The following is a 15,841-nucleotide window of genomic DNA, read 5'->3' as shown; positions in this document are numbered from 1 at the left end:
GGAATTTGCTTTACTGTGAAAATATCAACAATCATCATAATTAGAGTGTGGACAATATTTCAGGGTTGTTTAAAACATGTGGATCACAAAGAACAGATGACTGTTATCAAGAGAACTAAGTGTTTTGGGAGCCCAAGTATCATTTTCACAAGTAAATCAGGCAGTGGGAAGCCCTTAAATGAAATTTAGTGTCCTGGTAACACAACCCATTGCTGAAAATTAGATTTAGGCTTCTAAAGGGCTTTGATGTTTTTGAAAATCACACTTCCTGCAGCACTGCAGAGCTGACTAGGTGTAATACAGTAATCTACCCTTCAGCTGAGGTCATCAGGAATAGAATCACTTTGGTGGCTTTAGTGACGTCTGGGAGGTTGGGTTTTTTCCTTATATTGTAGAAAAATTTTTTCCTGGGCATAGACAATGATGACTGGAATCTCTCTGGCCAGAAACTGGGGGAGAAGAAAGAGAGAATCTACCTTTTCCAAAATAAACTAATGCAGTCCTTGGGTGCTTGTGCTTGACGCCAGTGGAGCCTGTGCACCAGCATGTCCCATCTTCACAAGAGCTCCATGACCTATTGGAGCCTCAATGGATGTGGGCTTTCTGAATCTCTCCTATTGAAGCAATCCCTGTGACATCTGCACGTGGAAACGTGAAATAGAGTGTCCCACGACACAGCCATTATGGTTCTTGGTATGTGTATGGAAATCCAAGGTTCATGTACCTCTCAAATTAGTTTTTAATTATTAATACAAAGAAACAAACACAAAAGGAAACATTAAGAGAGACATGGTGGGAAATAACTAAGAGCACTTTCAGGATCCCCACTCCTTGACTCCTCTTGAAATGGTGAAGTATTGGAGGGATCTCCACTTGACAAAGAAGGTCTCAGATCTCCAGAACACTACTTTTCAGTCCCTTGATCTGTAGAAGGACTCAGGCTCTGTTCCAAACATTTTAGAAAACCTGGAAGTTCCTTTAAACAAGAAATTTTAAAATTTCTAATTTTTTTCCAACTTTTTTTTTTCCCCCCCAAATATTGGAATTTCCTGAAGAACAGAAATTTAGTTTTGAAACTACTTCTATTCAACAGTGCTATTCAGATGGAAACATTTTCTTATTCATTCCACTTTGCAACCAACTGGTGCCACCCCAAATGTATTGCTCTTCCAAGAATGACGTGGTAGCGCTGGAATAGTTAATTAGTTGGGCTGTATGCTGCCTCTGCCAAAAGTTGCAGCTTCCAGAGGCATTCTTTTAAGGAATGGTGGTGTGGGTTTGACATTTACAAGGATACACATGGTTTCAGGAGCCCACAGGCACCAAACATTAGCTTGTGTTTTATAACTGCTCATCTCAACCCAGTCACTGAGCTTATGTCCTGATCACAGTGAGTCAAGCAAACTTCTTTAATGCACTCATGAAGAAATCTTTTGATTAATTTATTTTTCTTTTTTTAATTAAAAAATTGTCTTTGGAGAATCTTTTAAGAAAATTCCACTTCTACAGCTAATAATTAAATTAAAACATTATTAGCATTATGATATAATCTCTTGTTGCTAAATACCTTTGTCACTTTGCCCTCAAATCTTTGTTCATTGTTAAGGTAAATAAAAGATATCTAAATTCAGTACCTTTATACTTGGTCACCACAGCTGAGTTGACACTCAGAGGTTCTTGGAAGGTGACAGTGAGTGATGTACTGCTTGTTACCATGAGACAGACATTGGTTGGCGCCTCAGGGGCTCCTGGGAGAGAAGAGAAAACATCAGCTCTTCAGCACAACAAATCCTATTCAAACAATGTTTCTGAGTCTTCAAAGAACCCACTGAAAATCACCCTGCAATTGTGAGCTTTGGGTTGTAGGTGTTTGTGTTCTCTGCCTTTTGAGCATTTTAATTAGTGTCCCTGCTAACAATATCCTGCAGACACCATTTGTTTCTATCATGGTTTTTGGCTCCTTTCGGTTAAAAATATCTTCCTGCATATATGTAACCCAATAAAACAGATTCATGCTAATGTCAACGAAAAGCCCCTATAAATCTTTTGGGGTGGATAGGAGGAGAGAGAAAGGACAAAGTCACAAATAACTAATTAAAACTTTATAGTTTCACTGACAAACTCAAATTTATGAAATAACAGAAAACATTTTTACATTATTGTGATTCAGAAATTGCAAATTCCACAAATGTTTCAGTGTAGTAATTCCAAAATACAGTTGTCAGTTAAGGCCTAAGAATTTTTGTTGTTGTTGTTGTATTTTGTTAAAAAAGCTTACTTCACAGAATAACAATCAGACTCAATTCAGAAGTCAAACACAAAATGTGGTGACTTACTGCTGGGATTGATTTAAAAAATCATTATATTAACTTACACTACTGTCGTATTTCCTGTATTTAGTATCTAATACTAGAAGTACTACATCTGTCTTGAAGCAGTAATCTTAGAATACAATAAATTTGAGAAAATTATTTGTAAGTACATTTATATAAAGATGCTTGTAAAAATGTTAATGGCAATGATTGTATTTCATTGAATAGCACACAGCTAAAATATCTACACATGAAACAATTCAGCCCTGTTTACTCCTTCCCATGGGCCCAAATTCACATTTACTTTGGGTACAGACTCGTACAACTGTTTAAAGTGACCCAATCTGGGACTATGCTTATGAAATGTTATATGTGGATGCCAAAATTAAGATTAAGTTTTCACAATTTGTACATGTAAAATGAAATTCCATTGTTTGATTAAATACTTAGGACAACTCTATTATTTTAAAAGAGATTTTTTTTTTTTTAAAAACAAATTACAACAGAAAAAGGACAATTGACCTACCCCTCTTATTCCCTATTCATATATTCTTTTCTAATCATGCTCTTTTAAATTCTGAGCACATTAAATGAGATCCAAGAGTAAGGAGAAGTAAGCAGGACAGAATCATTATATCCTGAACCAAGAATTTGAAGGTCTCATCTCATGCAGCCCACTCCTAAAGTAGCTATGTGCTTGTTACTCTCAGGTATTTGGTCCTCTGTTGTTCTAACAGTTTCCTTCTCATTCTCGGGAAGGCCATTTAGTCATATGCTTCAGTTTTCCCACTCTAACATTCGTCTGCTTCACAGCAGTGCTGCGAGGATCAGTTAGTGAGAGCGTCTTGGTTCAACAAAGCCGGAGCGTTCTTAATTGTAGAGTTCTTGCCTCGAATTTTGCAACTTTCTTCTACTTACTAGCATGGTCGTAGCCTGCTTTCATGCGCTTGTATAGCCTGTATCTCCATTCCCATGCTTTTAGTTGCTTCTCTTTTTCTGTGTTGTCTGTACCAAGGTCTTCATTCATCACTTGTGCAGACAATTCAGTAACTCGCTGCTGTGCTTCCTGGACCAATGTACTCAGATGCACTGACCTGCTTTCCATGTTCACAACTACCAAGAAAAGGGAAAAGTAATTGCTTGATGGACTTATGTGACAAAATTCTGGCCTTCCTCACTCTGGTAGAACACATGTAAGGTCAAATCCTTGAACACTGCCTTCCAGTCACCAAGTGGATCAGAGCATGCCAATTTATAACACTTAAGGATCTGGCCACTTAAATGGGATTAATGACATGAATAAATTGAGCAAATTTTATCTTCCAATGTTTCTCATATGCTTAAAAGTGTCTTAATTAAACTGAAATTGCATATATAGAGAATATTAATAACAAACTAAAATAATAAAGCATTTGGTTTCTATTCAATCTCTACTTCATAATATCATAAGCTTTCATAGAAAAAAAGGTTATACTGGTTATAAACACATACACTATATAAATCTCTACAAGTGAAGAGAGATGTAATTGGCAAACTTAAGAATGAGCATTTTGTGCCTAAGTGGCATGGCTGGTACAGAATGGATCTCTTTCCGCGTTTTCCTTGTGCCCCAGTTTTGACCATGTAATATGTAAAATAGTCTTCTAACAGACTGGACGGATAGTGAGCAGTTTGACATGTGGAGATTTTGCTTTTCTCCAGTGCTCAGAATAATTTTAATTTGACGTTTAGCAGTTCAGATTGCCTGTATGAATTGTTGCATGCTACATAAATGTGAAAACGAAGATTGCGTGGGGTACAAACTAAAACAGGTTGGATTTTAGCCCAAGACCACAAGAGTACACTAAACTAGCCCCTCGATTATATCATGAATTGTGGTGAATCAAGCCCTCTTTTCAGAATTGCTCTTAGCTTGAAATTGTTCAAACTATTTGCAGTATAGAAAATGGGATTTGTAAAGGTGTTTAATCTGAAAAGAAATGCAACCACTGATCTGATGTTCAATATGCAGGAAATAGTGTACAAGAGAAAGAATTCTGAAATCATAGAAAATAACTTTTCTCTTGTGTCTAGTGTTTTTGCAGAAGAGCTCTGAGAGAGTCTTAATCTAAAAGGCTCCTATTTACTGAAAACACTGCCCTAGCAAAAGCAGCTACTTGTAGCAATGATGAGGACTTGTAGGGAAAGCCAGGCTCTCGGATTTCCCTAACATTCCTAATGTTCAGGAACAGCATGGATCTTGCATAGGATGCATTGATCATTCACTTGCATAAACCAGGAGCAGCAGACGTTTCTGAAAACATCAAACTGCACCATAAAAAGGACCAAGACTCTGACGTGTTCTTGACATCGAAACACCACATGAGCAAAGATGTCTGCACATTTAAATATGTTATTCCTGAACTGGAATCATAGGATTATGGGACAAATCAGATTGGAAGGAACCTTCTTTAGTCCAACCTTCTTGTTCAAAATAGGGTCAGCTATGAGGTCAGACCAAGTTACTGAGGGCATTACCTGATCTGATCTTGAAAACTTCCCAAGATGGAGGTTTTACAACCACTCTAGACAACCTGTTCCACTGCTTTACTGTCTTTATGGTGAAAAAGATGGTTTTTTAATCCAGTCTGAATCTCTCATTGTAATTTTTGCCCTCTGTCTCTCATAACAATGTCACAATTGAAGCTTAGTGGAGTCTAAGAATAACCCTACGTAGTAATGTGAAAAGTGCCATGGGGTCTTTAAAGCCACAGAAGGCGAGCAAAGAATTACTCAACATTTCTGACATCCAAAAGGTTGCTTTTGAAGAATGTTTGTCTCTAAGATTTTGCTTTCAGAAGCTGGCTTGGAGCCATCCTTCTTGAATTTTGATCATTCTTCATATGGACATCAGAGACATGTGGCCAGGTTTACTGGAATCTGCTGGTATCCACAGAACACTCTGTTTACTGGGAAGCCAAAGGTGATACAGTTTCCTGGATCCATGCCTACAATAAGCATGCAACACATCTGATAGCACAACAGGACTGAGAAAGGAGATTTTATGTGCCAGAATTTCAGGTGATTGAGAATTGGCATTGGTTCAAGTTCTCACTAAGGATCTGGCTCTATCTGTTTAATCAAGATTCTGATCCACAATTGTTAGATCTTGGAAACATGTCCAATCAGCCACTGTAAAATTTCACCTTATTTTTGTTTGGGTTCATGTGAATAAGCCAAGACAAACTACAAGTATGTGATGAATAAGAGTAACTGAAAAGATAACACAGTGGACTTTGCCTCCTCCCCAACTAAATAAATATTTCTGCTGCTGTACTCTATGATCTTACTTACTTTGTGTTTAAGATATGATGGGTCCCTTTTTAAGATTTATACAGTCTGAGCTCCATGTGGAAATGAAGATCATAGTTTTACTTTCTATTGCTTTATCTGCTGTTCCTATTCCAAGCAGAAATCCAGGTGATACAGATGGAAGCTATCTGTCCTCCAGATCCTCTTTTCTTCAGCTATAATGAGATTTCAGCTGGATCACTATGGCTGATATAGTGGAAGAGCAAGAATTTTCTCTGTAGGAAGATTTCTGTGTGCATTTGGAATGGGGAATTACTCTTCCTTATGGTCTCCCAGATTTGTGCATCTGTCCTATACACTTCCAATCAGATTAAGAGATGCTTGTGCCCTGTCCCAAAATTGGGATGAGTCCAAATTTTACCTTGAAATCCCCCTCCCCTCCCACTCAGCCTGGAGAAATCTTGCTCAGCTGCCCACCAAAGAGAAATGAAAATGCTCCTGCTGAGTGCTGGATCATGTTCTCACAGCCCTGAGATCTTACAAACAGAATGGATTTCATTCTAACAGGCTTGGTTAAGTACAGAGAGCAAAGCAGAAAGACTAGAGAAAATAGAAAGTGACTGCTATCAGTTCTGCAAGGATGAAGCCACACACAAACATGCGGTAAACCTTTGTTTTGAGTGCTGAAAATAATTTTTTGCATTTTCCTCTCAAGTAGCAACTGTAAACCCTTAAGTTAAAAACCAGCAAACCAAATAATCCTTTGTTTTTTATTGAGAATGCTTCAGCCATTATCTCAATCAGAAAAACTAAAAATCGAGATAAGTGAAGTGGAAATTTGGTGGGTATATTTTGAAATGGAAATGAAGTGGTTATATATTCATATTCTCTGTGTTCATAGGCATGTTTGCATTAATTACAGGAAATGAATACTAATTTATGATTGCCCCTGCTCGCCATCAGACTGCATTTATTTACCGATGAGGTCAATGAAAAATTAGTTTAGTCTTTTTTACTGCTGTTTAGAACACTCAAGACTGTGTTTTCCTCTAGATTTGTCATGGTTAATGAATGTTGCTTCAGCAGTCAATCATGTACTCTAAATGCTGTCACACTTTTTTTTAAAGCCTCAGTCATGAACCATGACAGAAAAATAAACAAATAAATATAAAACTAAAAAACTCTTTTCACTGAGCAGCTACACTATGCAAAAATCTCCAGGGAAGGTTAAAGGAGGCCAGAATAAATGATAATATAAGTGCTGTGGACATAGAAAAGCAATAAAGGTGTACCAACACTGAGGGTCTGGCAAAAAAACTCAACACACACACGCACATGCACACACACTCTCCAGTGAAAAAACTGGCAATGTTAGTAGCCTCAAGGTGCAATTTCCTGGAGCACTGAGATTGACATGCCAGCACTAAATGTTGTTAATTTAACTAACTTCAAATTAATGGCAGAGTCTGCAGTGGCCGAACCCCTCAAACACAGTCTCATTATAGCCTTGCTGGGAATGTCCTAAATATAGGCATTGACAGTTTAAAACAAATTCGCATACATTGGTGTATTTTTAGACACAAGTAAGGCGTCAGAGTTTGTGTCATGGTATATGGTTGATTAATTGGGTTGGTAAGTCACCCTCTAACCCACAAATTGTGCATAAAAATGCCCATGAAGGAATACAAAGGGTAGTTTTATAACTACAATATGTAGTTATAAGCAATATTGGTATTCCAGTAAAAAGAGGTCTGTTTTGTGCTTAGTTTTTCTCTGGTTCTGTAGAACCTCAAAATTCTCATTTAAGTGGGATTTTGGGCCATTTGAAGACTGGGAGTGAGGAGTCTGTGGTAATGGAAATGATAGATTCTAACACAACCTGTCTCCTGAAGGCAACATAGCCAAAATCAAAAGGATAATCAAAATAAACCAAAGTCTAGACAACCCATTGTCCTTTCGTTTTTGATGACAAACACCGTATTTCAGACCATGATCTCTGAATCACTCACTCAGTTCCTGTTTCCATATTTTTAAAGATTTATTTCTCAGTATTGATATTAACTCAGCTGCCCCAGTGTTAAGCACATTAGAAGCTCCACTTGATTCATCGGTTGGTGTATTGACATAGAAAACCAAAAAGATCTACAGAGCATGGATTCAACAAGCAGATATTGCTGCAGATGTCCTCCAGCACTGCGATCCTATTGCTGATACAATAATCTTTATGATAAAACCAGTCAATTTTGTGTGTAATGTAATTAATGTCCCAAAACAGAAAGGAACGTTAACTCCTACAGGCAATTATCTAAGTCAACTCAGTTTCTGTTCTTTACTTACAGTGAGGGCTTTCCTTTGCCCCAACGTGTAGAAGGGTCCTAGCAATAGGGACGTTGTTTGTCAAAATGGCAATATCCAAAGGAGTTAGTCCCTCACTGTTTGGTGTGTTCAGGTCCAATTCCTCCAGCGTGTATTGATAAAGAAGAATCTGAACAGCATCCAGGTCTTGCTGTTCTACAGCTTCAAACATAGCTTCATTGCACTGGAAATTCTGTGTATCAGTAAAAGCAGAAATTCAGTAAAACTTTTCAAATGTCAGTGTTTTAAAAATAAATTGAGAATTTTTTTTTATGAGGTTGCTATAAAATACTGATCCTCCAGCCCCAGCCTAGGTTCAGCTAAAAACATGGAAATTTTTTGCAGCAAAACTGAGCTTGGTCTTCCTCTGGACTCATGTGCTTGATCTTGTTTCAGGTATGTGAGAAGATTCAAGAGAGATTCAAACATATACAAAACAAATCCATACTTATTTATACATCTGTCCTGTAATTAAACTTGGGGTATACAAACTCAGCTGATCAAAATCCATATCAAACAAACTGATTTGCAGAAAAACCTCCACAGCTCCAGTGTGAGCAAATAATAGGTACTGTTAATTCAAACACTTCAGTCGTTTCTAGGTGCTCATATTTTTGTGTTTAACTTGTAAGCAGAAGCAGCTTTGAAATGTATACTCCTTAAATAAAAAAGTACAAATGAGACTGAAAAAATTGGCTGTCCATCCTGCATGTCCAGGAAGTGATGTGTCTGAAGAGCAGAGAACATAAGCAGCCAAAACCAAGAACATGCATGGCACCTACTCTCAATCAGGGAGAACCACTGAACCTTTTTCTTACCAATGTAAATGAGATAAAAGAACGCTATAATACAAAGAAACCTATCATTTCTTAATTTTTCTGAGGAGAAGCAGGTGCAGGAGAGCAGCATGGTCTTCAGGTTTCTGTTGTAAGAACATCCTTCTGGAGCCTACAGTAATGACATGTTATTTGCCAAGATTCTGCAGTATCCCTTTGCCATAATTACCCAAAAGGGTTTTTTTTTCCTCTTAAGAGGAATAGTCAGATGACTTTCTAAAGATGAGATGAACTATGCAGCAATAAAGCAAATCTAGGAGAGTAGTGCTGACTTGGGAATCTACCTTTTACACACTTAAGCATAAAAGATAGTTCATGATAGAGAAATATTTTTTTCCCTGTAGATTTCCATGCAGAATAAAAGACACTACTTAAACAAGTGCTTCATCATAATGAGTCTCTGTCAAATTCTTGTTTTCAGATTCTTCTCTAGATTGTAAGATTCAGATTTGATTTCATTATCAAATACTTAGCTCACACTTCAGTGTTAAGTGCAAGAGAAAAATCTCAGAAAAAGGAACCGCTGAATGGTAAGCAGCTAGATTTATAATTATTTATTCACCCCTCTGTTCAAGGCAAAATATTGTCTTGAAGGACATACACTGTCATTAGAGAGGACATATCTCCAGAAAATTTTAGAAAAGAGGTCAGCACATATTTCTGTTTGTTATAAGGTAAAACTTAAAAATGACTGAAATTTTTACTGCAATGCAGCAATATTTCTTTTGATTCCAGTAGCCCCACCCTTTTGCTGTCTTGCTTATATAACATCTTGCCCTGAAATCAGAAATCTTACTCTTATTCTGGTGGGAAGAACTGCTCTAGCTAGAAATTAAAAGAATTGTAATTCATTTTATGTTAATAAAAAATATTTAAATTAATGGTATGATTCTGATACATGCTAAATGTCATCAGCTCCCGCTTAAGCCAATGATATACATTTAACAGTTGTATGACATGGCAATATATACTCAAAATTAACATGTATAGATCATTGATTTTCTACCTAAAGGGGAAAAAGAAAAAAGCTATGCTCCTTTGCTCTTTCAGATATCATTATTATGAATGCAGAACTATGAACTGATAGACTGTTTTTGCATATAAATTATTAGAAATGCAAAATGTATTTACCAATTCTCCAAAAATAGGTATCAACTTTCTAAAAAGCATTAATTTCATCCCAGTTTACACTCATTTCAAACTCTTTTTCTGATCTTATAACTTCCTCTCTACTGTTTATGGAAATAAAAGGTAATTATGCTTCAGAAGCACCTGCTTTTTGAGCCAATGAAAAAACAACTAAAATCATATTACACTTGTAACTGATCACAGCTAGGAAAATCTACTTATTTAACAGTATATTCATAAAGAGCTTACTACAAAGGGAATTAGTTGAAGTAAACTGAATTACTATAGTAGTTTAAATTTCTTTTAGTTAAGTTCACTTTAGGAAACACTTGCTAACAGTCTGAGAGCAGAACAAAAATGTACAGCTGATGATATTGCTCAATGACAGGCTTGTGGTACTCACTTAGGACAGGAAACTACATCTTGGTTCAAATTTCCCCTTCCATAGAATTGGGTACGTGCATATATGGTCTTCCCCTTTTTTGAAATCAGAGTAGTAATTATCTTTTAATTGACTTTATGTACATGCATAAAAGTTAAATGAGTTAGCATTTGTAGGGTACTATGAGTGCTCAATACCACTATTTGGCTTTAATTCCAATGCTGTGTGAAACTCAATAAATCTTGTACTACATCTCAGGAGTTTCTTCTGTTACATAAAATGAAAAAAAAACCCTGTTACATAATAATAATAAAAAAGATGGCTAATTTCAGTATTACAGCTGAAATTAACTCAATGATATGGCTGACAAAAACATTTGGCTGTTTTCAGTTATATATACACACACTTTAATAACAGATTTTACCTATCTGAATGATTATTGAAGGATTATTTTAAAAAAATTGATTTGAATTGTTATTTTTGGATTCAGTTATCAAGATTTAGACCTGCCTAGGTGCCTTTGAAAATGCATCTTTGGACTTTTGCTTGCCAAATGAAATACCTAAAGTATTTGCGAAATTTTGCCTAGAGTAAGTTGCTGAGTAGAATCTAAGCACATGCTTAAGTTAATTCCTCATAAATGCTCTTGCCAGCTAGTCTCTTGGCAAGAATGCTTCCTGAAAAGGAAAAAAAATAAAAGCAAATTTCTATTTCTTCATTTCATTAGAAATCTGATTGAAAAAGCTGCACTGACTTAAACAAGAAACAGAGCATGAATTTTATAAGCTACTTCATCCAATCCAAACAATTATGAAACCAAATTGCAAATATCAGGTTTTTCAAATGAACAATTCAGACACGAGCAATAGGCTGAAATATGTTGGCAAGTCTCATAACTTCAAAGTATAAAAAAATATGGGAACTGTGATATGGCCTTTCTAACTGGGCATGTATGCATCCCTCGTCCACATAGCAGTGTGCATCTAACCATGCTACATCTATTTCAGTCAAAAAAAAAATCTGGTAAGACAGCAAAATATCTACCACATTTTCAGCCACGCCAGTAAATTTCCCTGTTTGGAAGTCTGCATCCAGCCCAGCTCTCCAAGTCTACAAAAAAATTCTGCTTCACCTAACCAACTCTCCCCTAACTATTTGCCTTCATACAGATAACAAATACATTTGAAGCTTATGTAGTTTTCGGCAAAAAGCTGATCATATTCTATGTAAAAGACATTCTAATATCGCAGTGCTATTCAGACATCTGCAGCCCAGGGGTAAGAAATTCAAATAGGGGTAAGACATAGTATCTCTAGACCCATGTGCTCCATTTTAGTCCAGCTGGTATTGTCACAAATCCTAACAAGACCCTTCTGATTTCCGCCTTCATTTGCATTTACTTGATAACTTTCTTCTGCTCTGAAAAGACAAAACCATTGAATTAAAAAAGAAACTGAACCACATTTACAAGTGATCAGGTAAAGTTTAGGGGCCATTTTCACATTGCTTTTCCTTGACTCAGTCCTGCAGACTCTAATCGTTAGCTAGACAGCTGTGCTACGTGATTAATTTATTTAGGTGTTAGTCTGATGCACAAATGTATATACTGAAAAGGACTACAGTATTGCTTTGCAGTAAGTAATAACCATGTTCCAGTAAGTGATTCAGTGCTGCAGTGTTTAGAAATGCAATCTTATGTAGCTTAATTAAAATGAAGTGCTCCTTTCAAGATATTTGCTCTAGGTTTGACTGAAAAAGTCCACTATGTGCTACTGGAGTTGGAAAAAAAATGTTAAAGTCGTTTCTGCAAAGACTTGTTTTGATAAACATGAGTTCAAGAATAAAGCTATTTTGGGACATTGCTATGTCTGCAGCAAGACAACAATCTGCTGAATGGAAAGTGTTGCACAGCAAGAGAGAATGGAAAGAAAACTCTTCAGTAGCCAAAGCTGAAAGAAAACAAAGTCTAACAAATGTTGTTCACTTGTCTGGAGACATGATTTTAGTCACTGACTTAGCTCTGTAGCACAAAACCCCAATGATTGGAAAGTACATCAGCTAGCAACTTGACCTGTCATAATTCCACCCCTTCACTGATGGTTTCCCTGCTATTTATTTCTAGGGAAAACTGTGAAAACAACAGGCAGAATGGACAGAATGGGATCCAAAGCCTTTTGAGTTCAGTGAGTCTATTCACTGACTGTTGTGGACATCAGCTCAGCCCCTAGACTGGTAATAGCTAGAGGTACCTATGGTCAGTGTAGGTCAGCAGTGACAAAAGCTATGTCACCCCCATGACAGTGTAGTGGGTTGGTGGAAACGAAGTTAGCACAAGTCTATATCCCATTAAACCACCAATCACACCAAAACACAAAATCGATTTGCCTAACTGTGGTTGCTGATAGACTAGGCACTCCCCCCATCTGACAGATCTGGACTGAAAAGGGAGAGAAGTGAGATTGTAAGCAATTTGCTCTGGGGATAGCAGAGGACTTGAGCTTCAGAAGCAGTACTCTGCTCCTCAATCTCTGGGCTATGCTTATTTGCCATTTCTTGTCTTATAAGTTAAGTATGATAGAAAACTCCATATTTGAAGGAATATGTAATTTGAAGTGTGTATTTAGAGAAATACTGGTCAGAAGATATGCTAACACACTGGCATTTATTCAGTCCACATGTCAGTCTGCTCTGGCATGGTCCCCAGCACTAGTTTACCCTCCTACCTTTCACTTGCTTAGTCACACACAAGCTTGCAATTGAAAAGAAAAAGGCAAGAAAAGACAGTGGCTTAAAAATTCACCTAAAGAATCTTTTCCCCATAGTTCACACTTAGAGACCCAAATTCAAGTGATCCCTACAAACTGAAAGCATCTGGAAATCCACTGCCTCAAGCACACAGCTGTTGGCTGCTATGCAAAGGCTGTTCTCCAGCTATCAAGCCCTGTTTGAGTTTCAGGCTTCTCCTTCTGTAAAACAAAATCTATTGGCTCTAGCAGAGCTGAGAGGAAGGAGCCATGAACCCTTGCTTCCTTCAGGTCACAGTCTTTCTTCAAAGGAGAGAGAGAAGAGTCTCTTGACTTTCCAATGCATGAAAGCTACACTTCAGCTTAGCTCTTCCATGGGGCATGCGTGGGTCTTCTGATTTTGAGAAAGGAATGATCAGAGGGGACAGGATCATTGCATGGATTTAAAAATTATTTTAAATATTTGCATTGATTAATATAATTTATCTCATACTTAACAAAGATTTGTGAGTGTTAAATGAGTCTAGAATGTGCTGCTGCTTCTGATAAAACATAATATTTTTATTATCTGGCCCAACCATATTCAGAGTTTAATCCTGCACTGAGCTAAGCACCTGCTTTAGTGCAGCATAGTAATGGTTCTAAGAGGTGTCACCTAGCACATTCACAGACACTGTCATGAGTCATCGCTCTTCAAAAGTGGAGAGCAACTCTCCCTCAAAATAATTTAGAGAAGAAGTTGAAGGATGTATCTGTTCTTTCTACTTACGGAAAAGGGGAAATTTTTTTTTTTTTGGCAATATCAACAGTAAGTCATCTTCCTCCAGCAAATATAAAAATTCTGTTGTGCATTGAACATGCACAGAACTTACACTGTGCTATTATTTCAGGGACACAGTCTGTTCTTCAAAATGTATGTGCTGGAGGTTGTGTAACTTCAAAAGCACTGGCATAAATAGAAGCACTTGTGGGTATCAAGTCCAGCAGGTGCTTCTATACTTTCTTGTGCTGGCACCAGAGTGCTCATCTGAGTTCTGTGACTAGGGTACCCAAGGCCAGACTGCTTCATGTATGATATCCTTTTTCCGTGGTCTGCTCTAGTAATTGGCACTACAGTCTACAACCAACCTTGCATTTATCTGTCACAGCATATAAGTTCCACTTGCTCTGTTGTTTGGAAAACTGGGAACTTTTATTAAGGTCAACTCAGTTTTCTCAAAACACTTTTTCTTGACTTCTTGTAAGAGAAACACTTCTGTGTATATATTTTTTCCACATTTTGTCACATTAATGTCAAGTTAAGACCTCACTCCTAAAATAAAATATCATCACTTGAGTAAGGGAGCTTTTCTTCAGCCTTCAAGAAGGTCAGACTTTATTTTGACATAGGATCATAAATGGTAAGTCTGGGAAGAATGCATAGCATTGGTTAGGGAACAGACAAAGTGAGATGATGAAAATTGTACAGATTAAAAGCAAATCGATTAAGGAGATTAATAGGACAGTAAACTGGCAATTTGATATATATCAAGCAATTACCATTGAGGTCTTACGGAGACTGAGCCGGTCTGATCGAGCTCTGAAATACGCTTCATCAAAGGATGTATGACTCCCCTTCAGCTTCTCAGACAGGTTCCGATATAACCGCTTTGCAGCATTTGGAGAGGATGGCACACTGTTCTTTTTAGTCTGGAGGAGACTTAAGTTATGCATTTGCTGTGTCATTTTCAGCTAGTAGATACTAGGAGGAAAAACAACAACTCTTTAACATGGTTTTGCTACACTAACATCACTGAGCAGAACTGTATCACTGAAATGCATATTGTGAGACTTCTGTGGCAAAAATCACTTTCACGCACACAGTTTTTGAACACTTAGAAACACATTTTCGGGCTTTTTCAATGGCAGATTGCTCTTTATGGAATTTGTCCTATTGATATCTGTGGGGAGGGATAATTAAGGATGGAAAAATAAAACAGATCACTTCAGAAATATTTGTTAATTTGTATAATGAGAAGAGGTTTCACTTAATGAGGGAAATACCCTTTTAACAGAGAGAGTTCTGGTAACAGGAGTGTCAGAAAAAAATCACACCCAAATGTAAAAGTTACTATACAATTTGAATAACATGTATATAATTATATTTTGTCAGTATAGAGGTTTCTTAAAACAAAACTGAAGCAACTGAAAGGAAAAAATCTAACTGATTACAGAACACAATGCAGGACTGAATTTTTTTAACTAGTCAAGTGACTTAAGTTCGACACAAGCACAGCTGTGGCAAGACATCCTTTATTTCCCACATTACAGTCTGCTAGCAAACTGTGTGCTCCAAAAGCATGCGACATTTTCAGTCAGGCAGGTGAATTCTCTTTCTCTAAAAACTCAAAGCAGTATTTCTCACTCAGGAAATGTGGCTGGATGCAAAATACTTTTTATCTCTGAACCCATCACAAGCTACAGTAGAAATAATGCATGAGCTTACATTTAATTTGCATCAAATGCTGACGCATCACCCAAATAAAAGTCCATTGCTACAGAGAATGTTTTTTTGTCAAGAGTTTTGGGGAGCATTTGGTAGGGAGGGAACATACTCTGTGATCAAGATTCCTAAGGCATTATGTTTTAGCAAATAACAGTTGAAAAGAGACAACCTATTGTATTGGGTTTTTGTGGCAAGGTTTGGTAGCAGGGAGGGCATAGGGGTGGCTTCTGTGAGAAGCTGCCAGAAGCTTCCCCCATGTCCAACACAGCCAATGCCAGCCAGCTATAAGATGGACCCACCGCTGGCCC

The 15,841-nt window shown here is 37.2% G+C and overlaps 1 protein-coding gene across 1 annotated transcript in view; it reads right to left on the bottom strand.

The window, feature by feature from the left end:
* Window positions 1-1,634: 1,634 nt before the first annotated feature.
* Window positions 1,635-15,841, bottom strand: part of LOC104531868 (ankyrin repeat and fibronectin type-III domain-containing protein 1-like) — a gene marked incomplete at its 3' end in the record, with an annotated part of 24,706 nt that continues 10,499 nt past the window's right edge. The window contains 4 exon segments of the mRNA XM_010176888.2: window positions 1,635-1,748; window positions 3,231-3,425; window positions 7,941-8,151; window positions 14,588-14,779. Of these exon segments, the coding sequence (XP_010175190.2) occupies window positions 1,635-1,748; window positions 3,231-3,425; window positions 7,941-8,151; window positions 14,588-14,779 (712 nt within the window).

Source organism: Antrostomus carolinensis, unplaced genomic scaffold (assembly GCF_000700745.2).
Source record: "Antrostomus carolinensis isolate BGI_N321 unplaced genomic scaffold, ASM70074v2 scaffold18251, whole genome shotgun sequence".
Taxonomy (NCBI): Eukaryota; Metazoa; Chordata; class Aves; order Caprimulgiformes; family Caprimulgidae; genus Antrostomus; species Antrostomus carolinensis.
This window is presented reverse-complemented; position numbering and strand designations above follow the sequence as displayed.